At 49.3% G+C, this 26,785-nt stretch overlaps 1 protein-coding gene across 2 annotated transcripts in view; it reads right to left on the minus strand.

Annotated features, from left to right (window-relative positions):
* The window catches only part of BLOC1S5 (biogenesis of lysosomal organelles complex 1 subunit 5), an 89,764-nt gene that overhangs the window by 10,821 nt on the left and 52,158 nt on the right, over nucleotides 1–26,785 (minus strand). Inside the window, exon 5 of one of the 2 annotated variants that reach the window (XM_030208982.1) lies at nucleotides 18,552–18,573. The exons of the other annotated variant lie outside the window; for it this stretch is intronic. Within the exon in view, the coding sequence (XP_030064842.1) occupies nucleotides 18,552–18,573 (22 nt within the window). The remainder of the gene's footprint in view (nucleotides 1–18,551; nucleotides 18,574–26,785) is intronic. 2 annotated transcript variants of the gene reach the window in all.

The following is a 26,785-nucleotide window of genomic DNA, read 5'->3' on the forward strand; positions in this document are numbered from 1 at the left end:
GCAAGAACTAGGGTGAGTGCGGAGGACTACTCTGTTATGATGAAATTTGTGTAAGGGGCCTGTGCTACCAGGGCCTGAAGCTCACTGACTCTACGAGCTGAAGTAACTGCCACCAAGAAAATGACCTTCCAGGTCAAGTACTTCAGATGGCAGGAATTCAGTGGCTCAAAAGGAGGTTTCATCAGCTGGGGTGAGAACGACATTGAGATCCCATGACACTGTAGGAGGTTGACAGGGGGCTTTGACAAAAGCAAACCTCTCATGAAGCGAACAACTAAAGGCTGTCCTGAGATCGGCTTACCTTCCACACGGTAATGGTATGCACTGATTGCACAAGGTGAACCCCTTACAGAGTTGGTCTTGAGACCAGACTCAGACAAGTGCAGAAGGTATTCAAGCAGGGTCGTGTAGGACAAGAGCGAGGATCTAGGGCTTGCTGTCACACCAGACGGCAAACCTCCTCCATAGAAAGAAGTAACTCCTCTTAGTGGAATCTTTCCTGGAAGCAAGCAAGATGCGGGAGACACCCTCTGACAGACCCAAAGAGGCAAATCTACGCTCTCAAAATCCAGGCCGTGAGAGCCAGAGACTGGAGGTTGGGATGCAGAAGCGCCCCTTCGTCCTGTGTAATGAGGGTCGGAAAACACTCCAATCTCACGGTTCTTCGGAGGACAGAGGACAACTCCAGAAGAAGAGGGAACCAGATCTGACGCGGCCAAAAAGGAGCAATCAGAATCATGGTGCCTCGGTCTTGCTTGAGTTTCAACAAAGTCTTCCCCACCAGAGGTATGGGAGGATAAGCATACAGCAGACCTCCCCCCAATCCAGGAGGAAGGCATCCGATGCCAGTCTGCCGTGGGCCCTGAAGCGTGGAACAGAACTGAGGGACTTTGTGGTTGGCTCGAGATGCAAAGAGATCTTAACAAGGGGGTGCCCCACACCTGGAAGATCTGTCGCACTACTCGGTGAGTTGAGCGACCACTCGTGAGGGTTGCATAATCCTGCTCAGTCTGCGGCCCCAGACTGTTGTTTACGCCTGCCAGATATGTGGCTTGGAGCACCATGCCGTAACGGCGAGCCCAGAGCCACCTGCTGACGGCTTCCTGACACAGGGGGCGAGATCCGGTGCCCCCTGCTTGTTGACATAGTACATGGCAACCTGGTTGTCTGTCTGAATTTGGATAATTTGTGTGGGACAGCCGATCTCTGAAAGCCTTCAGAGCGTTCCAGATCGCTCGCAACTCCAGAAGATTGATCTGCAGATCGCGTTCCTGGAGGGACCAGCTTCCTTGGGTGTGAAGCCATCGACATGAGCTCCCCATCCCAGGAGAGACGCATCCGTAGTCAGCACTTTTTGTGGCTGAGGAATTTGGAAAGGACGTCCCAGAGTCAAATTGGACCAAATTGTCCACCATACAGGGATTTGAGGAAAACTCGTGGACAGGAGGATCACGTCTTCTAGACCCCCAGCGGCCTGATACCACTGGGAGGCTAGGGTCCATTGAGCAGATCTCATGTGAAGGCGGGCCATGGGAGTCACATGAACTGTGGAGGCCATGTGGCCCAGCAATCTCAACATCTGCCGAGCTGTGATCTGCTGGGACGCTCGCACCCGCGAGACGAGGGACAACAAGTTGTTGGCTCTCGTTTCTGGAAGATAGGTGCGAGCCGTCCGAGAATCCAGCGAGCTCCTATGAATTCGAGTTTCTGCACTGGGAGAAGATGGGACTTTGGATAATTTATCACAAACCCCAGTAGCTCCAGGAGGCGAATAGTCATCTGCATGGACTGCAGGGCTCCTGCTTCGGATGTGTTCTTCACCAGCCAATCGTCGAGATATGGGAACACGTGTACCCCCAGCCGCGAAGCGCCGCTGCTACCACAGCCAGGCACTTTGTGAACACCCTGGGCGCAGAGGTGAGCCCAAGGGTAGCACACAGTACTGGAAGTGACGTGTGCCCAGCTGAAATCGCAGATACTGTCTGTGAGCTGGCAGTATCGGGATGTGCGTTATAGGCATCCTTCAAGTCCAGAGAGCATAGCCAATCTTTTTCCTGAATCATGGGAAGAAGGGTGCCCAGGGAAAGCATCCTGAACTTTTCTTTTACGAGATATTTGTTCAGGGCCCTTAGGTCTAGGATGGGCACGCATCCCCCCTGTTTTCTTTTCCACAAGGAAGTACCTGAATAGAATCCCAGCCCTTCTGCCCGGATGGCACGGGCTCGACCGCATTGGCGCTGAGAAGGGCGGGAGAGTTCCTCTGCAAGTACCTGCTTGTGTTGGAAGCTGTAAGACTGAGCTCCCGGTGGACAATTTGGAGGTTTTGAAGCCAAATTGAGGGTGTATCCTTGCCGGACTATTTGGAGAACCCAATGATCGGAGGTTATGAGAGGCCACCTTTGGTGAAAAGCTTTCAACCTCCCTCCGACTGGCAGGTCGCCCGGCACTGACACTTGGACTTCGGCTATGCTCTGCTGGAGCCAGTCAAAAGCTCGCCCCTTGCTTTTGCTGGGGAGCCGAGGGGCCTTGCTGAGGTGCACGCTGCTGACGAGAGCGAGCGCGCTGGGGCTTAGCCTGGGCCGCAGGCTGTCGAGAAGGAGGATTGTACCTACGCTTGCCAGAAGCATAGGGAACAGTCTTTATTCCCCCGAAAAATCTTCTACCTGTAGAGGTAGATGCTGAAGGCTGCCGGCGGGAGAACTTGTCGAATGCGGTGTCCCGCTGGTGGAGATGCTCTACCACCTGTTCGACTTTCTCTCCAAAATGTTGTCGCACGGCAAGGCGAGTCCGCAATCCGCTGCTGGAGTCTATTCTCCAGGTCGGCGGCACGCAGCCATGAGAGCCTGCGCATCACCACACCTTGAGCAGCGGCCCTGGACGCAACATCAAAGGTGTCATATACCCATCTGGCCAGGAATTTTCTGCACGCCTTCAGCTGCCTGACCACCTCCTGAAAAGGCTTGGCTTGCTCGGGGGGGGAGAGCATCAACCAGCCCGCCAACTGCCGCACATTGTTCCGCATGTGTATGCTCGTGTAGAGCTGGTAAGACTGGATTTTGGCCACGAGCATAGAAGAATGGTAGGCCTTCCTCCCAAAGGAGTCTAAGGTTCTAGGGTCTTTCCCCGGGGGCGCCGAAGCATGCTCCCTAGAAGCCTTCTTTAGGGCCAAATCCACAACTCCAGAGTCGTGAGGCAACTGAGTGCGCATCAGCTCTGGGTCCCCATGGATTCGGTACTGGGACTCAATTTTCTTGGGGATGTGGGGATTAGTTAATGGTTTTGTCCAGTTCGCCAGCAAAGTCTTTTTTAGGACATGGTGCAGGGGAACAGTGGACGCTTCCTTAGGTGGAGAAGGATAGTCCAGGAGCTCAAACATTTCAGCCCTGGGCTCGTCCTCCACAACCACCGGGAAGGGGATGGCCGTAGACATCTCCCGGACAAAGGAAGCGAAGACAGACTCTCAGGAGGAGAAAGCTGTCTTTCAGGGGAGGGAGTGGGATCAGAAGGAAGACCCTCAGACTCCTCGTCAGAGAACTATCTGGGGTCCTCCCTCTTCCTTCCACGAGGCCTCACCTTCGGTGTCAGACACAAGTTCACGAACCTGTGTCTGCAACCTCGCCCGGCTCGACTCCGTGGAGCCCCGTCCACGATGGGGGCGTCGAAAGGTAGACTCCCTCGCCCGCATCGGCGAAGCTCCCTCCGCCGACGTAGTCAGGGAGCCCTCCTGGGAGGTGGCCGCAGTCGGCACCGCACGCGGTACCGACGTCGGGACCTCACCCCGGGCGATGGGCCAGCCGGCGCCACGCTCGACGGTACCGGAGGCGCAAGCACCGCCGGGTACCGGAGGGGTAGGGCGCAACAGCTCTCCCAGAATCTCTGGGAGAACGGCCCGGAGGTTCTCGTTCAGAGCGGCCTGCAGAGAAAGGCAGAGAGGTCGATGCAGGCGTCGACGTCAGAACCTGTTCCGGGCGAGGAGGCTGTTCCGGGCTGTCCAGAGTGGAGCGCATCGACACCTCCTGAACAGAGGGTGAGCGGTCCTCTCGGTGCCGATGCCTGCTGGGTGCCGACTCCCTCGGCGACCCAGAGCTCTCGGTGCCGACGCGGGGAGGAGACCGGTGTCGATGCTTCTTCGACTTCTTCCGAAGCATGTCACCGGAGCTCCCCGGCACCGACGAGGAGGACGTAGAATCCAGCCGTCGCTTCCTCGGGGCCGAGGCCGAAGGAGGTCGGTCTCGGGAGGGCTGTACCGCAGGAGCCCTCAGGGTAGGAGGAGACCCACCCGAAGGCTCACCGCCACCAGCAGGGGAATGGACAGCCCTCACCTGCACTCCCGACGATGCACCACCGTCCGACGACATCAGCAGACGGGGTCCCGGTACCACCGACGTCGATGCAGCTATCCGATGTCCCGGCGCCGATGCAGAGGGCCGATGCCTCGATGCACTCGATGCACTGGCGGCCGAGGATGAAGCTCTGGACGCTGACGACGTCGATGCACTCGATACCCTCGGTGCCGATGCCGACGAAGAGCTCGAGAACAAAACGTTCCACTGGGCCAATCTCGCTACCTGAGTCCGCTTTTGCAAAAGGGAACACAGACTACAGGCCTGAGGGCGGTGCTCGGCCCCCAGACACCGAAGACACGACGCGTGTCTGTCAGTGAGCGAGATGATCCGGGCGCACTGGTGCACTTCTTGAAGCCGCTGGAAGGCTTCGATGTCATGGGCGGGAAAATCACGCCGGCGAAATCAAATCCGAAATGACGAATTTGAGCACCCAAAAGTTTTAGGGAGAAAATCTCGACCGAGGCCAAAAAGAGGCCTACCCCGACGACGAAAGAAAACTTACCGGGGCAAAGACTGAAAATACGGGAAGGGGCAAACGAAGCCCGGGGGCTTCCGGAGTACTTCCCGACAGTTTTTAGGATTTTCCGAAGAAAAAAATAACACGCCAAAGAAAAGGACGCGCGAGGCGACTTTCCGGGGCTCGACACGGCGAAACACGACCGTTACCGAGTGCGGACAAAAGAAGACTGGCCGGCTCGAGCCGGTTTCGGGCGGGGAAGACGGCCGCGCATGCGCGGTGCGCGCGGGCGCGCGAGGGCTAGCAAAGGACTTTGCTAGTGAAGATTCCGATTGGAGGGGCTGCCGTGGACGTCACCCATCAGTGAGAACAAGCAGCCTGCTTGTCCTCGGAGAAAAACTGGTTAAGGATCTGGGGAACTCTAAGTCTCAGTTGTCTGCTGGAAGACAACCCCCAGGTGTTCTGGAAAGCCTGGGCAGTCAAAGCTGTGGTTCCAGGATAGTAAGGAGTACAGGCTGGGATGCTCCAGTTTTTCCCAGTGATCTCAGTATCAGCAGAAACAGTCCTTATGGTCAGAAAGGCGTTCAGAGGGGGGGACTACTAGAGCCCCCTCGGTCCCCTGGCCTTTATACTGATGGTGTCTCAGCCCACTCCAGTCCAGTTTCTCCGAGGGAGGCTGCGCTTTGACTCCAGCATGGCATCTGCCATCTGCTGTACCCATGAAAGGCAAGCTGGGGCTGCGTAAGAGCTGAAAAACTGCTGCACGGAGAGACAGGACCGAGACCTCAAACGAAAGCTTTAAAGCCGACTTCAGATTACAGTCCTGGACATCCTTGAGGGCTATGCCCACTTCTACGGGTAAGGTAGTCTTTTCAGTGAGTGCCACCACTAAGGCATCCACTTTCGGCAACACCAAGCAGTCCAGCTCCTCCTGAACCACCAGGCAGATGCGAGACATCACTCTGGCCATCCGGAGGCTAGCCTCCGGTGTGACCCACTGAGCAGAAATAAATTCCTGCATCACCTCATGGACAGGAAAGGTCCTCGGTGGCTTGTGGGAACTTGCCATCTTAAGATTACCCACTGCTGCTGGCTGTGCCTCTGGGGCCGAGATATTTAAAGCCTGCAAGGCTTTAGTAAAGAAGGTTGGGAGCTCCCCCTTATGGAAAACCTGGACTGTCTTGTGATCGCCCGATTCATCTCTGACTAGTTCCCCCTCCTCCAGGTCTTCTACCCACTGTGAGGAAAGGAAAGGCGCAGAAAAGCGAAGATACATACCTGTAGCAGGTATTCTCCGAGAACAGCAGGCTGATTGTTCTCAAATGTGGGTCAATGTCTGCGTCGGCCCGGGAATCGGACGGCATTTTGCAAGCAAAATATTATAAAAAAGTTTTTGCCAGAGTCTTCAGCCGCACGTGTAGCGCGCACCACACATGCGCTGACTGATTTCCTGCCCGTCGCGCGAGCGTGCCTCTCAGTGAAATCAAAAAGCATAACAAACTAGCAACAACTCCAAAGGGGAAGTGGGCGGGTTTGTGAGAACCATCAGCCTGCTGTCCTCAGAGAATACCTGCTACAGGTATGTATCTTCGCTTTCTCCGAGGACAAGCAGGCTGCTTGTTCTCACATGTGGGGTATCCCTAGCAACCAGGCTCACTCAAAACAATGAACATTGGTCAACTGGACCTCGCAATGGTGAGGACATAACACAGATTGAGCTGAAACCATAAACCACTAACTGAGAGTGCAGCCTGGAACAGAACAAAAAAGGGTCTGGGGGTGGAGTTGGATTCTAAACCCCAAACAGATTCTGCAGTACAGACTGCCCAAACCAACTGTCGCGTTGGGTATCTTGCTGGAAGCAGTAGTGAGATGTGAATGTGTGGATTGATGACCACGTTGCAGCCTTGCAAATCTCCTTGATGGAGGCTGACTTTAAATGAGCCACTGACGCAGCCATGGCTCTAACATTGTGAGCCATGACATAGCCCTCCATTCAGCCCAGCTTGGGCGTAAGTGAAGGATATACAATCTGCTAGCCAACTGGAGATTGTGCATTTTCCGATGGCGACTCCCCTCCTGTTGGGATCAAAAGAAACAACAACTGGCGGACTGTCTAAAGGGCTTTGTCTGCTCCACGTAAAAGGCCAATGCTCTCTTGCAATCCAAGGTGTGCAAACTGCTTTCGCCAGGACGGGTATGAGGATGGGGAAAGAATGTTGGCAAGACAATTGACTGGTTCAGATGGAACTCCGACACCACCTTTGGCAGGAACTTAGGGTGCGTGCGGAGGACTACTCTGTTGTGAGGGAACTTGATATAAAGGTGCATGCACTACCAAGGCTTGAAGCTCACTGACTCTACGAGCTGAAGTAACTGCCACCAAGAAAACGACCTTTCCAGATCAAGTACTTCAGATGGCAGGAATTTCGTGGCTCAAAAAGAGCTTTCATCAGCTGGGTGAGAACGACGTTGAGATCCCATGACACTGGCGGAGGTCTGACAGGGGGCTTTGACAAAAGCAACCCTCTCATGAAGCGAACTAAAGGCTGTCGAGAGATAGGCTTACCGTCTACACGGCGATGATAAGCACTAATCGTACTAAGGTGAACTCTTATGGAGTTGGTCTTGAGACCAGACTCTGACAAGTGTAGAAGGTATTCAAGCAGGGTCTGTGTAGGACAAGAAAGAGGATCTAGGGCCTTGCTGTCACACCAGATGGAAAAACCTCCTCCATTTGAAAGAGTAACACCTCTTCGTGGAATCTTTCCTGGAAGCAAGCAAGACTCGGGAGACACCATCTGAAAGACCCAAGGAGGCAAATTCTAAGCCCTCAACATCCAGGCTGTGAGAGCCAGAGACTGGAGGGTTGGGATGTAGAAGCGACCCCTTGTTCTGAGTGATGAGGGTTGGAAAAAACAGTCCAATCTCCACGGTTCTTTGGAGGCCAACTCCAGAAGAATAGGGAACCAAATCTGGCGCGGCCAGAAGGGTGCAATCAGGATCATGGTTCTGCAGTCTTGCTTGAGTTTCAGCAAAGTCTTCCCTACTAGAGGTATGGGAGGATACACATACAGAAGGTCTGTCCCCCTGTTGTGGGCCTGAAGCCTGAAACAGAACTGAGGGACCTTGTGATTTATCTGAGTGGCAAAAAGATCCATTGAGGGGGTGCCTCACGCTCGGAAGATCTTGCAGACTACGCCCATGTTCAGTGACCACTTGTGAGGTTGCATTATCCTGCTCAACCTGTCAGCCAGACTGTCATTTACACCTGCCAGGTAAGTGGCTTGGAGGAATATTCCGTGATGGCAAGCCCAAAGCCACATCTGGACGGCTTCCTGACACAGAGGGTGAGATCCGGTGCCCCCTGCTTGTTGGTGTAATACATGGCAACCTGACTGTCTGAATTAAAATGATTTGGTTGGACAGCCAATCTCTGAAAGCCTTTACAGCGTTCCAGATCGCTCTTAATTCCAGGAGGTTGATCTGCAGACTTCTTTCCTGAAAGGACCAGGCTCCCTGAGTGTGGAGCCCATCTACATGAGCTCCCCACCCCAGGAGAGATGCATCCATCGTCAGCACTTTTCGTCGATGAGGAACTTGGAATGGTCGTCCCATGGTGAAATTGGATTGAATCGTCCACCAGTGGAGAGAATTCCGAAAGCCGGTGGACAGTTGGATGACATTCTCTAGATCCCCCGCAACTTGAAACCACTGGGAAGCTAGGGTCCATTGAGCTGATCTCATATATAGACGTGCCATGGGCGTGACATGAACTGTGGAGGCCATGTGCCCCAGAAATCTCAACATCTGCCAAGCCGTGACCTGGTGAGACGCTCAAACCATGGACACCAGGGACAAAAGATTGTCCGCCCTTGTCTCGGGAAGATAAGCTTGAGCTGTCTGAGTGTTCAACAGGGCTCCAATGAATTCCAATGCTTGGACTGGGGTGAGATGGGACGGGATAATTTATGATGAACCCTAGTAGCTCTAGCACCCGAATAGTCATTCACATGGACTCCAGAGCACCCTCCTTCGAGGTGCTCTTCACCAGCCAATTATCGAGATAAGGAAACACATGCACTCCCAGTCTGCGTAGCAATGCTGCAACTACAGCTAGGCATTTGGTAAACACTCTGGGCGCAGACGCCAGGCCAAAAGGCAGTACACGGTACTGAAAGTGCTATGTTCCCAGCCGAAATTGAAGATACTTCCTGTGAGCTGGAAGTATCGAGATGTGTGTGTAAGCATACTTCAAGTCCAGAGCATAGCCAATCATTTTCCTGAATTATGGGAAGAAGGGTGCCTAGGGAAACCATTCTGAACATTTCTCGGACAAGAAATTTGTTAAGGGCCCTTAGGTCTAGGATGGGACGCACCCCCCCCCCCCCCCCCCCGTTTTCTTTTGCACAAGGAAGTACCTGGAAAAGAATCCCAGCCCTTTCTCCCTTGGTGGAACGGGTTCGACTGCTTTGGCCTTCAGAAGGGTGCAGAGTTCCTCTGCAAGTACCTGTTTGTGCTGGGAACTGTAAGAATGAGCTCCCGGTGGACAATTTGGAGGTTTGGATTCCAGATTGAGGGTTTATCCTGACCGGACTATTTGAAGAACCCACCAGTCGGAGGTTATAAGAGGCTACCTTTGGTGAAAAAATATCAACCTCCCCTGACCGGTAAGTCGTCCGGAACGGATACTTTTACTGAGGCTATGCTGAACTGGAGCCAGTCAAAAGCCTGTCCCTTGTTTTTGTTGGGGAGCCGCAGAGGCCTTAGGCCGCACGCTGTTGACAAGAACGAGTGCGCTGGGCCTGAGCCTGGACAGGCTGCCGAGAAGCAGGAGTGTACCTACGCCTAGCATAGGAATAGGGAGCATTCCTCCTCCCTCTAAAAAACCTCCTAGATGAGGAGGTAGTAGCAGAAGACGCCCGACGGGAGAGAGAATCCATAGCATCATTGTGCTTCTTGAGCTGGTCAACCAGATCCTCTACTTTCTCACCAAAAAGGTTATCCCCCCTCCCCCCGGCAAGAACATCCGCCATCCGCTGCTGGACCAAATGATCCAGGTCAGAGACACGCAGCCATGAGAGTCTGCGCATCACTGTACCTTGGGCAGCGATCCTGGATGTTACATCAAAAGTGTCGAACGTACCCCTGGCCAGGAATTCGACACGCCTTCTGCTGCCTGACCACCTGGCAAAAAGGCTCGGCCTGCTCCAGAGGGAGTGCATCAACCAAGCTAGACAGTTGCCTCACCGAGTTCCACAAGTGGATTCTCGTGAAGAGCTGGTATGTCTGGATTTTGGCAGCGAGCGTGGAGGGGCATAATCGAACGCGAACGCCCATCTCCATGGGCGTCTATGTCCGAGAACAGGTACGTGAAGGGGCGGGACAGAACGTATTTTCGAAAAAAATGGGCGCCCATGTTTTTTTTCGATAATACAGTTTGTGACCGGCAAATGCATCGGATTTGTGTGGATTTGAACTGGGCGGTTTCGTTTTTCAGCGATAATGGAAACCGAAGGCGCCCAGCTCAAAAACGAACAAATCCAAGGCATTGAGTCATGGGAGGGGCCAGGATTCGTAGTGCACTGGTCCCCCTCACATGCCAGGACACCAACCGGGCACCCTAGGGGGCACTTGTAACAATTAAAAAAAAATTAAAATACCTCCCAAGTCCATAGCCCCCTTCCCTTGGGTGCTGCGCCCCGCAAATCCCCCCCAAACCCACTGCCCACAAATCTACACCATTACCATAGCACTTATGGCTGAAGGGGGGCACCTACATGTGGGTACAGTGGGTTTTGGGGGCGGTTTGGAGGGCTACTATTTACCACCACAAGTGTAACAGGCGGGGGGGGGGGGGGGGGGGGGGGGGGGGATTGGCCTGGGTCCACCTGGGTGAGGTCCACTGCACCCACTAACAACTGCTCCAGGGACCTGCATACTGCTGTGATGGAGCTGGGTATGGCATTTGAGGGTGGAAAACAGGTTGGAAAAAAAAGATGTTAAAGTTGTTTTTTTTATGGTGGGAGGCGGTTAGTGGCCACTGTGGGAGTCAGGGGTGGTCATCCCTGATTCCCTCCGGTGGTCATCTGGTCATTTAGTGCACTTTTTTGGGAGTTGTTCGTGAAAAAACAGGGTCCAAAAAAAAATGACCCAAATTCTTTTTTCGATTATCGGCCGAAGGCGCCCATCTCTCCTCGGCTGATAAACATGCCCCAGTCCCGCCTTCACCATGCCTCCGATTCGCCCCCGTCAACTTTGCCCATTTCCGCGACAGATTGCAGTTGAAGACGCCCAAAATCGGCTTTCGATTATACTGATTTGGGTGCCTTTGCGAGATGGGCGCCTATCTCCCGATTTGGGTTGAAATCTGGGCGCCCATCACTTTCAAAAGTAAGGCTGATAGTGGCCTGATACGCCTTCCTCTCAAAAGAGTCCAAGGTTCTAGATTCTCTGCCTGGGAGCGCCAAGGCATATTCCCTAGTACTCTTGGCCCTTTTGAGAGCGGAGTCCACCACTATGGAATTGTGATGTAGCTGAGACTTCATGAATCCAGGCTCCCCGTGGATCCGATATTGGGATTCAGTTGTTTTCGGGATCACGGGATTAGACAGAGGGAACGACCAGTTTCGCATAAGGACTTCCTTCAGTACATTATGTAAAGGAGCCGTTGCAGCCCCTCTAGGTGGAGAAGGATAATCCAGGACCTCGAGCATCTCAGCCCTGGGCTCATCCTCAACCTCCATAGGGAAGGGAATAGCCGCAGCCATTTCCAGGACAAAGGAGGTAAGGGATAGACTGGACCGAACGCCGGCCTCGGAGGAGGAAGCACGCTGGCCAAGATGGCGGCCCCGGCGTCGACATCGCCCTGGTTAGGGGCGGATCAGCAGCGCAGAAGCTCCGCCCCCTCGCGCCGGATTGGAGCACCGGCGCTAGGACTCCGCCTGCATGGCAGTTCGGCCAATCGAGCCCCCTGTTGTCTGCCAGGACCAGGGGATTGGCTCTCTCTCTGTGGGAGGGGCGGATTGGCGCTAAATTTAAACGGACAGACTGGAGGAGTCCAGTGCTTCCGGTTCTTTTGTCCGAAGCCGACGCCACGGATCTGGGAAGCTTGATTCTTCAGAGACTGTGTTCCTTTGACTTGCTGGCCGTCCTTGCCAGCAGCCTTCAGAGACTGTGTTCCTTTGACTTGCTGGCCGTCCTTGCCAGCAGCCTTCAGAGACTGAGTTCCTTTGATTTGCTGGCCGTCCTTGCCAGCAGCCTTCAGAGACTGAGTTCCTTTGACTTGCTGGCCGTCCCTGCCAGCGGCCCCCAGAGATTGTGTTCCTCTTCAGGCTAGCCGTCCTTGCTAGCCACCTCCAGAGATTGTGTTCCTCTTCAGGCTAGCCGTCCTTGCTAGCCACCTCCAAGAGATTGTGTTCCTCTTCAGGCTAGCCGTCCTTGCTAGCCACCTCCAAGAGATTGTGTTCCTCTTCAGGCCAGCCGTCCTTGCTAGCCACCTCCAAGAGATTGTGTTCCTCTTCAGGCCAGCCGTCCTTGCCAGCCACCTCCAGAGACTGTGTTCCTCTTCAAGCTAGCCGTCCCTGCTAGCCACCTCTAGAGACTGTGTTCCTCTTCAAGCTAGCCGTCCTTGCTAGCCACCTCCAGAGACTGTGTTCCGCTTCAAGCTAGCCGTTCTTGCTAGCTGTCTGCAGAGACTGTGTTCCTCCTCAGTGCTAGCCGTCCTTGCTAGCTGCCCTTCAGAGACTGTGTTGCTGACTACCAGCCAGGCCGGCCGTCACCCTGCGGTTCCAGCAGTCCTGCTGACCGCCTGCAGCTGGGGGCTCAACCCTTGGTGAACGGCGGTCGCCGCGGGTGAAGATTCGGGGTGCGCGGCTGTCCTCGGAGGTCTTGCGGGGCCTCAGGGGACCTAAGGGCTCACCAATAACCGAAACAGGACACCTGGGATCCTCCTCTTCCTCCCACGAACGCTCATCTTCAGTATCGGACAAGACATCTCTCAGAGCAGTCTGAAACTGAGCCTGCCTCAACGCTGAGGAACGATGTCCTCGATGGTGGTGCTGAGAAGTCGACGCCCACCTGGACTCTGGCGAAGCTTCCTCCACCGACGTCGAAGGGGAGTCGACCTGGGTGGCAGCCAAGACCGATGCTGCAGGTGGCACCGAGATCGGGGACCTCACCACAGGCGAAGGGCCAGATACCACTGCAGCAGTTGGTCGTTCTGCAGCCATTACCTTTGCTCCAGACGTCGATGCGTCCCTCGATGTCGACGCTGCCGACCTCGGTACTGATGTCGAAGGACCAGACCGAGCCCCAAAAAGCTTCTCTCGTTGGGCCTCTCGAGACACTTGAGTCCATTTCTTCATGCAAAGACACAGACTACAAGCGGCTGACATGGGTACCGAGTACAACGTTTGAAGCCGCTGGGTGTCTGATGACATGGAAGGAAAAACGGCTTCGGCAAAATCAAAAGATGCGATCGTGCCTGGTAAAAGAAAAAAAAGAGCACGAAAAGAAGGGAACAAGCCGGCCGCGTCGAAAAAGAAAGGAAACTTTAAAAGGGCACAAAAAACCTAAAGAAAACTATGGGGAAGTTTTTTTTAAAACGGTAAATTGTTAATAAAAAGAAAAGAAAAAAAGGAAAGGCCTCAAAACGAAACAGATGCTTTCCCGGGCCTGAGAGGAGCGGGGAAAAAACTTGACCGCACCTCAATGCGGAGAAAAAAATAACTGAGAGGCACGCTCGCGCGACGGGCGGGAAATCAGTCCACCCACCAGAAGACTCTGGGAAAACTTTTTTTAAAAATATTTTGCTTGCAAAATGCCGTCCCATTCCCCGGCCGATGCGGACGTCGACCCACATGTGAGAACAAGCAGCCTGTTTGTCCTCGGAGAATACGTTACCCCTTCTTTGAGAAAGACCCCAAATGCGGCCTTTTGGACATACCCGCTTTTAAGTGAGACAGAGGGCCAACGAAGTTGCAAATGTACCTCAGGACTCTACTGTGTTCTGTTTAAGAGGAAAGCTCTGTGTAAGAGCAAAACAAATTCCGGGAAAAATGGGGCCTCCGTTTCTCCCCCCTCTGGGCCTGTAGAAGGAGCCCAGTACTCAAAGCATGCAAGAAGAGCACGTCCCAAGTCTGCACCAGAGCTCTGCAAAACACTCCCCGCTACTGCAGTGTCTGATGCAAGGGAATCCAAGATGGTTGCCGACACCGCAGGAGCGAGGGGAGAAGCTGGACTATGTCCAAAGCGTGGGATGAACTCATGCCTAAATCTGCTGCCGCATCCGAGGCCGAACACCCCCCCACCCCACCAGACAGTTCCCCGAAGCTGTCCTCCTACTACTACTGCTACTACTACTACTATTTAGCATTTCTATAGCGCTACAAGGCGTACGCAGCGCTGCACAAACATAGAAGAAAGACAGTCCCTGCTCAAAGAGCTTACAATCTAATAGACAAAAAATAAATAAAGTAAGCAAATCAAATCAATTAATGTGAACGGGAAGGAAGAGAGGAGGGTAGGTGGAGGCGAGTGGTTACAAGTGGTTACGAGTCAAAAGCAATGTTAAAGAGGTGGGCTTTCAGTCTAGATTTAAAGGTGGCCAAGGATGGGGCAAGACGTAGGGGCTCAGGAAGTTTATTCCAGGCGTAGGGTGCAGCGAGACAGAAGGCGCGAAGTCTGGAGTTGGCAGTAGTGGAGAAGGGAACAGATAAGAAGGATTTATCCATGGAGCGGAGTGCACGGGAAGGGGTGTAGGGAAAGACGAGTGTGGAGAGATACTGGGGAGAAGCAGAGTGAGTACATTTATAGGTTAGTAGAAGAAGTTTAAACAGGATGCGAAAACGGATAGGGAGCCAGTGAAGGGTCTTGAGGAGAGGGGTAGTATGAGTAAAGCGACCCTGGTGGAAGACGAGACGGGCAGCAGAGTTTTGAACCGACTGGAGAGGGGAGAGGTGACTAAGTGGGAGGCCAGCAAGAAGCAGATTGCAGTAGTCTAAACGAGAGGTGACAAGGGTGTGGATGAGGGTTTTGGTAGAGTGCTCGGAAAGAAAGGGGCGGATTTTACGGATGTTGTAAAGAAAGAAACGACAGGTCTTGGCAATCTGCTGGATATGAGCAGAAAAGGAGAGAGAAGAGTCAAGGATGACCCCAAGGTTTCGAGCTGAGGAGACAGGGAGAATGAGAGAGCCATCAACAGAAATAGAAAACGGGGGGGGGGGGGGGGGGGGGGGGGGGAGCGGGGAGGTGGGTTTGGGGGGGGAAAATGAGAAGCTCGGTTTTGGTCATATTTAATTTCAGGTGGCGTTGAGACATCCAGACAGCAATGTCAGACAAGCACGCTGAAACTCTGGTTTGGATGCAAGGTGAGATATCAGGGGTAGAAAGGTAGATTTGGGAGTCATCAGCATAGAGATGGTAGGAAAAGCCATGGGATGAGATTAATGAACCAAGTGAAGAAGTGTAGATAGAAAAGAGGAGGGGACCAAGAACAGAACCCTGAGGTACGCCAACAGGCAGAGGGATAGAAGTAGAAGAGGATCCACCAGAGTGAACACTAAAGGTGTGGAGGGAGAGTTAGGAAGAGAACCAGGAAAGGACAGAGCCCTGGAATCCAAGTGAGGACAGGGTATCGAGAAGTATGCTGTGATCGACAGTGTCAAAAGCAGCGGAAAGATCAAGAAGAATGAGGATGGAATATTGACCTCTGGATTTAGCCAGTAATAGGTCATTGGAGACTTTAGTAAGCACAGTTTCGGTTGAGTGGAGAGGGCGAAAACCAGATTGTAGTGGGTCAAGAATAGCATGTGAGGAGAGAAAATCAAGGCAGCGGCGGTGAACAGCACGCTCAAGTAATTTGGAGAGAAAAGGAAGGAGGGAGATGGGTCAGTAATTAGAGGGACAAGTAGGGTCGAGTGAAGGCTTCTTAAGGAGAGGTGTGACCACAGCATGTTTAAAGGCAGCAGGGACAGTCGCAGTGGAAAGTGAGAGGTTGAGAATGTGACAGATAAAAGGAATAAGAGCAGGAGAGATGGCATTAAGAAGGTGGGTGGGAATGGGATCAGAGGAACAGGTGGTACATTTTGAGGAAGAAAGGAGAAGTGTAGTTTCCTCAATAGTAACTTCAGGAAAGGAGGAAAGGGAATGAGGGGAAGGAGAGAGAGGGGAACGGACTAGTGGAGGAAGAGGTGGTGAGGTAGAGAAAGCAAGGTTTATCTTTTGAACCTTGTTGTGAAAGAATTCAGCAAGGGTCTGAGGAGATAATGAAGGGGGAGTTGGGGGAGGGGGCACTCTCCTCCTCAGGGGGAGGAATGCTGGCTTCGGCCTAACCCCTGGTAAGCCTTTCCTCAGCTGAGAGGTGCCCAGCTCTACCACCGGCTGCCTTTCAGGTGCTGTGGAGGACTTGCAGCTCATCTGCATATCCTGCATGTCCTCCACTTGCTACAGTGGGAACAGCACTTAAATACTTCTGCCACCATCCGAGGAACAGGCAACAAAGTCTCGCCATGCCAGTAATAACAAAAATAGCACACTCACCCTGAGGCAAGTCTAGGTGTCCCCGGAAGACAGTGCTGCAAGAGAGCCAATAGCGCTTGCTCTCCTCCAAAGCCCGACAGCACTAATAGTGCTAAAATCCACCAGACAGAGTTTTATTTTTTTTTCTCAAAAGACTGGAGGTGCTGTGAGGAAGGAGAAGGTGGCAAAGGGCTGGAGAGGCTAATGTGACAAAGGGCTGGCGGGACCTGGCCTCACCAGGTATGCTCCCTAAAGCTGGCACCGCTAAGCCTTGCACTCCCAAGCTTACTGAACCAGTTACCCGGGACAGAAGCTGCAGCCAGATGAAGACAGGAGCAGGTAGAAGATCGTCCACCCGTCTGCTGGAAATACAGAATAGAGTTCCACGAGCACACCGTCCAATAAGATAGAGTACAAATCAATGCTCTCTATCTCCACCTGCTGGTAGATGGTAGATGCCGACGCTAAGGAACCTATTACTTACAAAATATTGATAAGGAAATCAAATGGTTTATCAAGTGCTCTTCCTCAAAAAGCATGGAAGTTGTTTGATTTCCTTATAGTGCTTGCTCTCAGAATCATTTTATTAAATTAGAAGGAATACACTGCCATATCTGAGCACTTCTGGTGGGAACCTGGTTTGTTAGTATAGAAAATATGAAAGGGTAATAGAGGAACACAATGTGGTGCATCACGGTTCCTATAATTATGTGGAATTACTGGACAAATATATAGTTGCTATGACTGTATAATTATTGTATCTTGGTTATTATTGCTAGCTTGGCTTTGTTTGTCTACTGTTTAATTAAAACATAAAAACATATTTAAACTGAAAAGCCTGACTTTTACCTCACCTTGAGAACTACTTCCTTTAATATTTTGGCTAATAAAATAGATGTCTATATGGTCTTTTCTGAGATGGAGGAAAAAGCCTCAACAAACTCTTCAACGCCCCCAACAAGCCTGAAACCCCTGGATTGGCAGGCACAGAGTGAGAGTGGGCACACCAAATGTGGTTCGTGCCGCATGTGTGGAATGATGAGAGAGACAGCTAAGTTCAGAGACCCACAGTCAGCTCGACAGTTCATTTTAAGATCCAAGACGTCCTGTGCATCGGAATTTGTGGTATATTGTGTGCACTGTCCATGCAATAAGCTGTATGTTGGACAAACCATGAGGAAACAAGATTAGGAGAGCACAAAAGCAATATACACATGAAGAAATTGACAGCACCGTTGGCAGTACACTGTGTGGAAGAGGGGCATCTGTTTGAGTCTCTGCGGTGTGTTGTTTTACAACAAGTCGGGTTTAACACCAGGGAAGGAGATAAAAAACTGGTGTTACTGCAACAAGAACAAAAGTGGATTTTCCGATTACAGACTGTACCCGAGGGGGTTGAACACTAAATCGAGTGGGTTCATTTTTTCTGAAAAGAGGTGTGGAATACAATGTTGCCATTGGTGGAAAAACTGAAATGACGTTAGACGTCACCTAATAAAAGAGAATGGGAAGTGGTAGAACACTTCCGGAGTAACAGACTGCAGTGAAGTGAGGAACGCAGAGGGAACTCTACATATTGGAGTTATGTAAGGATTATCACTGATTCAATTTTTACTGCTGTTTTTGTATAGAGTCGCCAGCACCACAGACCCTGAGGCAGGAAGTGAAAGGAGCACCGAAACCTTGGCCATTATCGGCCGTGGCAAGGAGAGACTGAGCGACAGAAGACACAATAGCAAGATAAGTGCTGGTTTAATATCTAAATCTAAGACAGTAATTTGTAAAGAAAGAGAATGTGGGGAAAGGAGGGTTTTGCCAATGATGACAGCAAGAACTCCAGAGAATTAATAGCCACAAGCTACATTGAGGAGTCTGTTGAGGCTTTTTCCTCCATCTCAGAAAAGACCATATAGACGATTATAGGCAGAGTTCCGGGTTTGACAATAGGATTATAGGAAGATAGTACTAAGTAGGTTGATCCTAGTAGACGCTAAAGCGGAGTGAGTAGGTGTTAATAAAATAGATGAACAGCTCTATTATGATGTCTGTATTTTTACCATTAAGTGGATTATCAACTACACCATCCATACAACAGGATGGCTGAATATGCAGTCCTAAATTTCAGTCGATAATTATCAGTTTAAATTTAGGACTGCTATTATTGCATTCCACTTATATGGATAAATTTATATGCACAATAGCTGAATATCGCTGCTGAAACGGATAACTTTTGGCCCTCTCCCCAGAAAACTCCTGGGCCCTCTTGAACAGACAAATTTATATGTCAATATATGATCAGAGTTTATCTGTTTAGTAGCACAGCCTATTCTTAAAAAGCTGTTATAAGCTCTAGCACCCTACTTTGCTGTCACCTTCAACACTCCAGTTACACCCCCCCCCCCCCCCCCCCAATACACTATTTTCTCAGCTGTGCTAGTGAACATGAAATCCTGCTTTCAGAGTAAAAAAAGAAAATCAGATACTGTGTGAAAGACTGCTGGCATGTTCCATGCTCTAGTGCTCTAGCACCCTACTTTGCTGTTACCTTCAACACTCCAGTTACCCTCCCCCCCCCCCCCCCCACTATTTTCTCAGCTGTGTTAGTAAACATTAAGTGTTGAAAGAAAGAGCCCAAAGATTTGTGACTACTGAGACTAAATCTACCTCCTGTGCATTACTCACTGAAAAGTGGTATGTTATGGGATTCTTGCTACACCACCTTTCTCAAATAGATCAAAATGATTTACAATAACATGATTTTAAATATGAGAAAGGACAAAGACAAACATAAGCTAACTCTGCACAAAAGGATGGTTACATTGGTTTGTTACATGCAATAAAGAGAAGAAAAAGTATAGAACAGTAGATGACACACAAGCACATTCTAGGACTGTGCATTAAAAAATGTACTATGTCAATTAAAAGGCTTAATAGCCCTGTCTTCAGATCAGACTTAAAAGTTGAAATATCAATATGTGGTCACAAATCTCTGAAGTAAATTTAATTTAAAAAATGCAAACGGATTACCTGCATTCCTGGAAGCCATCATGCTAAAAAGTGTTATAAAAGACATGAGACCCAAACATGCTAGCTGGCTCATACAATCAGATGGACCTGATGACATTTTTCCTGATTATGAGCTCCTTCAACCAGAGGCAGCACATGTGCAATGCTGAGGGATGCAGTGCTTTGTGCAGACAGACTCACTGAGGGGCCTTATTTGCATATGTCAGCAGTACTGACAGCTGTTTGAAGCTCTTGGTGGGCAATACGAAGATCTTTGTTGGCAACTGAGAGCACAACCGACCTAGACTATTTGGAGAACCCTTCGGTGTGAGGTTACAAGGGGCCACCCTTCTTGGAAAAACGTTTGGTCTCCCTCCTGCCAGTAAGTCATCTGGGAGAACTACTTTTATGGCAGCTATGCTCTCATGGAGCAAGTCAAAAGCTCATCCCTTGCTTGGACTGGGGAGCTGGCTCGAACTTCTGGGTCCTCTACTGCCCAGGAGTGTGGAGGCTGGGGATTCCTGCTGAGGATTGGAAGCAAGAGTGAACCTATGCCTTTGAGAGTAGTAAGAATGTCTCTGATTCCTGCCAGAAAATCTCTGAGATATGGAGGCTGCAGAAGGGACAGGCCAAGGCAGGAACTTGATGGTATCAGTTCTCTCTTTAATGAGGTCCACCACCTCCTCAACCTTGTCTCTACAAAGAGTGTCACCTTGGCAAGGAATGCCCACCAGCTTTTCCTGATCCACTAGTTCCAAGTCTGAAACTTGCAGCCATGAGATTCTGCACATAACGACACCTAAGGCGGAAAGCCTGGATGCCACATCAAAAAAGAGGCCCTAGCCAAATGCTTTCTGCACTCCTTCTGCTTGTTGGTTATCTGGTGAAGGTGGTTATCTGCTCCAGGGAGAGATTATCCGCAAACTCGAGCAAGTACAGGCCCATGTAGAGCTGGTAGGTCTGGATGTGGGAAATAAGCATCGCGGTCTGAAAAACATTCCTTCCACATGACTCCAGACTGCAAGCATCCCTGCTCAGAGGAGCTAAGGCATGGGTCCTCAAGCTTCTGGTTCACTTGAGAGTGGATTCAACCACCATAGAGTGGTGGGGCAACTTGGTCTTCTCAAATCCAGGAGCTTTCTGGACTCTATATATAGAGCCCTCCTTCTTAGGGATAACCTGAACACAGAGAGAGTTCTCCCAATTCCTTATCTGCGCATCCCTGAGGACTTTGTGAACTGTCACTGTCAAGGCCTCTTTAGAAGGGAAGTCAAAATTGAGGATGGCCATCAGCTGTGCCCTGGGCTTGCCCTCTTATCTCCAATTTTAAGAAAATGGCCTCCGCCATTTCTCTAAAAAAAACTCACAAAGTAGAGTCCTCAGGTGCGGACTTCCATCTCTCCTACAGCTGGGAGGGGTCTGATGGAAGGCCAAAGGACCTCACCACTGAGAAACCCTTAGGCTCTTCTTCAGACAGCCAGGAACGGTCCGACTCAGACTCAGCAAAATACTCATCATGAGACTTCTCAGTCTGTACCTGCCTCAGTTTACTGGAATATCTAGGTCCCGAGTGAAGGTGCCAAGGCACAGAGCCCCTCCATCTTTCCAGGACAGCTTCCTACCCCAATGGGATAGAAACACAGTCACTGTATCGGATGGTGTCAGCTCTTGATGATCAATGAGCTGTCAGTGTCAATGACTGCCAAACAGGTAGAGTGTGGGCCTCCAAAATGGACTGGTGCGTGTCCAGAGGTGGCCTCGATGCCTCGGTGTTGTAATGTCCTAGGATGCACATAAGAACATAAGACTAACCACACTGGGTCAGACCAATGGTCCATCTAGCTCAGTATCCTGCTTCCAATAGTGGCCAATTCAAGTCACAAGTACCTGACAGAATCCCCAAATATTTATTTTTATTTATATTAAAATTTATATACCACCATAGAATCTAGGTGGTTTCCAATAATCCATACATAATAAAAATCAAACAACACAAAACACAAACAGTTTGTGTTTCCATCATTACCAACTGGATTTGATCAAACAAACAGTATAATAACCACTACTCAACAGAACACTGCCACAAAGATTTATGCTACTGATCTCAGAGACAAGCAGCGGCTTTCCCCATATCTTTCTCAATAGCAGACTAAGGAATTTTCCTCCAGGAACTTGTCCAAACCTTTTTTAAACCCAGATACACTAAGCGTTGATACTGAACCCTCTGACAGCAGGTTCCAGAGCTTAACTATTCGTTAAGTGAAAAAATATTTCCTCCTGTTCATTTAAAAAATAGTACCATGAAACTTCCAAGTGCCCCCTAGTCTTTGAACTTTTGAAAAAGTAAAAAATTGATTTATGTTTACCCATTCTACACCACTCAGTATTTTTTAGAACGTAATCATATCCTCCCTCAGCCACCTCTTTTCCAAGCTGAAGAGTCCCAATCTCTTATCTTTCCTCATATGAGAGGAGTTCCATTCGCTTAATCAACTTGGTTGCCCTTCTTTGAAACTTTTCTAATTCTGCTATATCTTTTTAAAGATATGGTGACCAGAACTGCACACAATACTCAATGTGTGGTCACACCATGGAGTGATACATAGGCATTATAATATTCTTCATCTTATTTTATTTATTTATTGCATTTGTACCCCACATTTTCCCACCTATTTGCAGGCTCAATGTGGCTTACTTACATAGTACCGTCAAAGGCATTTGCCCAGTCGGTGGATAACAAATACAAAGTTGTATAGTGATCGTATGAGGTATAAGTAGAGGGTCCAAATAGATGAAGACTGCGTGTTGTCCTGTGCGATCATAGTCATGTTGTGTTGGTAGGTGAAGAGGGTTACATGGGGTCGTTGGGGTAGGTCTTTTTGAATTCTGTTTGCTTTTACGGCTGCCGCCACACACTGGGCAGAAGATTTCAGTATATTGTCCACAATCCTGCTTATTTTCAAAAGAGAAGGGTGGCCATCTTCCGACACAAATCGGGAGATGGCCGGCCATCTCTCAAGTGTCTACCATCGGGGTCTCTCAGTGCTAAAGAGGAAACGCAGAATACAGGCGCTTCCTTGGTGTTGGGTCTGAGAATACTTGGCTTGCAGCCTCACTACTGGTGCTTGATGCTGAGGCAGGCAGAGCCCTCCTTGATGTCAATGTGCCACCAGTACCTGGTGCAGCTCCAGAAGCCATGGGGACCGATGCTCTCGATGCTGATGTGAAGGAATCGGACTTAAGCTTGCCAAAAAGTCTCTCTTGCACCACTTCTCTAGACTTCTGGGTCCTCTTCTGTATTTGATCATAAAGAGAACAACTTAGAGAGTCATGATCATGCCCCAAGAACTTGACACGTCATGTGGGTCAATCACTGACATGGTCTGAGTGCATTGGGAGCACTTTTTTAAGCCACTGGCAGGTTGCTGGGACATCGTTGGGAAGATAGCTGCAGTGAAATCAAATAGCTCAGTGATGGAGAGAGGAAGGGAATAAAACATTCTCTCAAGAAAAATAAAAGAACTCAGCTAGCAAGCCCAGGCCCAAAATCGCCGTGGGCCGCAGAAGAAAGAAAAAACAAAGAACCGAAAACACTAAGAAGAACATGGGAAGGGGAAGACAAAAGAATGACCCAAAAAACTCTGAGTACTCACAGAACAGCGAGAAAGCAGAAAAAAAAAAAAAAAGATTTCCTTGTGCTGTGAACAGACATGAGTCTCACCAGCTTCATGGAGAAAAAAGAACTGAGGGTCCTGCATGAGTCAGGCTGGCGGGAAGGCAACCATACATGCATGATGCAGGCCTGCCAAAGGCTTCTTAAAGGCACATGAAAGCTGTGTAGCTTCTGCACTGGGGCTCAGTCAGGGACATCACCCATCTGTGGTAATTCTTGTACTGCTTGTCCTCAAATATATATATATATACACACATATATATATATATATATATATATACACATATATATATAAACACACATACAGTGGGGGAAATAAGTATTTGATCCCTTGCTGATTTTGTAAGTTTGCCCACTGACAAAGACATGAGCAGCCCATAATTGAAGGGTAGGTTATTGGTAACAGTGAGAGATAGCACATCACAAATTAAATCCGGAAAATCACATTGTGGAAAGTATATGAATTTATTTGCATTCTGCAGAGGGAAATAAGTATTTAATCCCTCTGGCAAACAAGACCTAATACTTGGTGGCAAAACCCTTGTTGGCAAGCACAGCGGTCAGACGTCTTCTGTAGTTGATGATGAGGTTTGCACACATGTCAGGAGGAATTTTGGTCCACTCCTCTTTGCAGATCATCTCTAAATCATTAAGAGTTCTGGGCTGTCGCTTGGCAACTCGCAGCTTCAGCTCCCTCCATAAGTTTTCAATGGGATTAAGGTCTGGTGACTGGCTAGGCCACTCCATGACCCTAATGTGCTTCTTCCTGAGCCACTCCTTTGTTGCCTTGGCTGTATGTTTTGGGTCATTGTCGTGCTGGAAGACCCAGCCACGACCCATTTTTAAGGCCCTGGAGGAGGGAAGGAGGTTGTCACTCAGAATTGTACGGTACATGGCCCCATCCATTCTCCCATTGATGCGGTGAAGTAGTCCTGTGCCCTTAGCAGAGAAACACCCCCAAAACATAACATTTCCACCTCCATGCTTGACAGTGGGGACGGTGTTCTTTGGGTCATAGGCAGCATTTCTCTTCCTCCAAACACGGCGAGTTGAGTTCATGCCAAAGAGCTCAATTTTTGTCTCATCTGACCACAGCACCTTCTCCCAATCACTCTCGGCATCATCCAGGTGTTCACTGGCAAACTTCAGACGGGCCGTCGCATGTGCCTTCCGGAGCAGGGGGACCTTGCGGGCACTGCAGGATTGCAATCCGTTATGTCGTAATGTGTTACCAATGGTTTTCGTGGTGACAGTGGTCCCAGCTGCCTTGAGATCATTGACAAGTTCCCCCCTTGTAGTTGTAGGCTGATTTCTAACCTTCCTCATGATCAAGGATACCCCACGAGGTGAGATTTTGCGTGGAGCCCCAGATCTTTGTCGATTGACAGTCATTTTGTACTTCTTCCATTTTCTTACTATGGCACCAACAGTTGTCTCCTTCTCGCCCAGCGTCTTACTGATGGTTTTGTAGCCCATTCCAGCCTTGTGCAGGTGTATGATCTTGTCCCTGACATCCTTAGACAGCTCCTTGCTCTTGGCCATTTTGTAGAGGTTAGAGTCTGACTGATTCACTGAGTCTGTGGACAGGTGTCTTTCATACAGGTGACCATTGCCGACAGCTGTCTGTCATGCAGGTAACGAGTTGATTTGGAGCATCTACCTGGTCTGTAGGGGCCAGATCTCTTACTGGTTGGTGGGGGATCAAATACTTATTTCCCTCTGCAGAATGCAAATAAATTCATATACTTTCCACAATGTGATTTTCCGGATTTAATTTGTGATGTGCTGTCTCTCACTGTTACCAATAACCTACCCTTCAATTATGGGCTGCTCATGTCTTTGTCAGTGGGCAAACTTACAAAATCAGCAAGGGATCAAATACTTATTTCCCCCACTGTATATATACACACTCACACACACACACACACATTATACATATACACACACATGCACAGAGGGATCAAAAAGATTTCCATGAGCCATGCTCTGCATGCTTTCCCCACTTGTTCTGTATGTAATGATGGTCTGCATATTCTGGATATATGAGTAAGATGAGGCATTCTGCTAGTATACAGTATCTGTGTGGGGATCCATAGCATTCCACTTTATTTTATTTTCTCCAGCAGGTGGTCTTTTGGTGATGCAGTATTTGCAAAGCTACCTTTTTATAGGCTCTGTGATTGTTTACAAAGGTGAGGTTCTAGGAAATTCATGTTTGCCACAGGCATCAAGATACTCAGTTCCAGCATTGCATTTTCCATTTTTTATCCAGGGAAGATATTTATTCAAAATATTCCCAGACAGGAGCATCTTAAGCCCAGAAGTAGCAAAGTGTGGGGCAATACAGGAAGTACTGTCTTCCCTTTTTCTTTCCAGGCCACTCCATATTTCCTACTTTTGCTTTAGATTTTCCTTTATTGTCTTCATACTTTTCTCTTGCTTGCTCTAGCTCCACAATCAAAGAATCTAAGTAACAACTATCCTATCAGCCTATGTCTTTGCTGAGCATATGTGATATTAGTCTGCAGAGAAATAGAACAAAATCCAGAAACTTTCAGAAGGAAGGGCTGATAGTTACTGGGCAATGCTGAACAAACTAGTCATTTTTATGAGATAAAAAACTTAGGGTCCTATTTACAAAGGTGCACTAGCATTTGTAGGGTGTGCTAAAAATTAGCATACTAGGGAAATTATGGGCATCTACACAGTTAGTGCAAGCTAATTTTTAGCGCTTGCTAAAAACGTTAGTTCACCTTTGTAAACAAGGCCCTTAATGCTCATTTTGATTGGTAGGTAAAACAGTCTGTGTAAGAATGACAATCATTAATTCATCATAAGCATCATGTTGCTAATTTTATAAAATTATAAAAAAATTAAAAAAACTAAATTTTAAAAATCTCATTTGTATTATTTTTTGCAATTATCAATTTTTATCCACTTTAATTGTAAATGAAGGCTCATGGCGCTGTAGTGCCAGTAGGGGCTGGCTTCATTGCAGACAGAAAATCAAATGAGCAAGACAGACGCACTGTTAATGACAAATCAATTATGTGGCGTTTGTCTGAAGATGGGATATAGCTTTCTTTATGAAAATAATTAATTAGAGTTGCTGTGCTAGTCCACCTAGATATACAGAAATGTCAAATAAGGTGTAGATCAAGACAGTGAGTGAAGCCAATTAAAAAAAAAATAAAGGCATAATCTTTTGGCCCATCTTGCTATTTTAGAAAGTATAAAAATAACAACACAATGTTTGCTAGAAAACTGCAGCATCCTGAGACAGGACCATCTCCTTGGTCAACTGCAGGAGAGCTATGAGCAGCCCTGGTAAACTCACAGGCGGATTCTCAGAACTCCTGCAGTAAAGCCAGTAGCATACACCCCATACTGCCAGAACAGCTCAGAATACTAGCTCTCAAATGCTCAAAGGAAATAATATACAAATTACATGTACACTGTAAAAGCGAAAGTGAGGGTAAGGAACGTGCTTGGCGCATGCATAGAAGAGTTTCACGGTACGCGCAGCTCTTGTGTGCAAGTGCCAGGCAAACCCAACCGTAAAGCACACATCTGTGCCTTTAAATATAAGCTTTTCAATTATTATTAATATATATATATATATATATATATATATATATATATATATATATATATTTACTTGGAAGGCTTATATTTAAGCAAAGAAAACAGATGCCAATGTGTGCTTTCATTTTCGGGCTTGCTCGGAAATTTTGCACATTTCTTTCTCAGTACCGGTGCTTATAGGCTTGCGTGAGCTTTCTT

This window comes from Microcaecilia unicolor, chromosome 1 (genome assembly GCF_901765095.1).
Source record: "Microcaecilia unicolor chromosome 1, aMicUni1.1, whole genome shotgun sequence".
Taxonomy (NCBI): domain Eukaryota; kingdom Metazoa; phylum Chordata; class Amphibia; order Gymnophiona; family Siphonopidae; genus Microcaecilia; species Microcaecilia unicolor.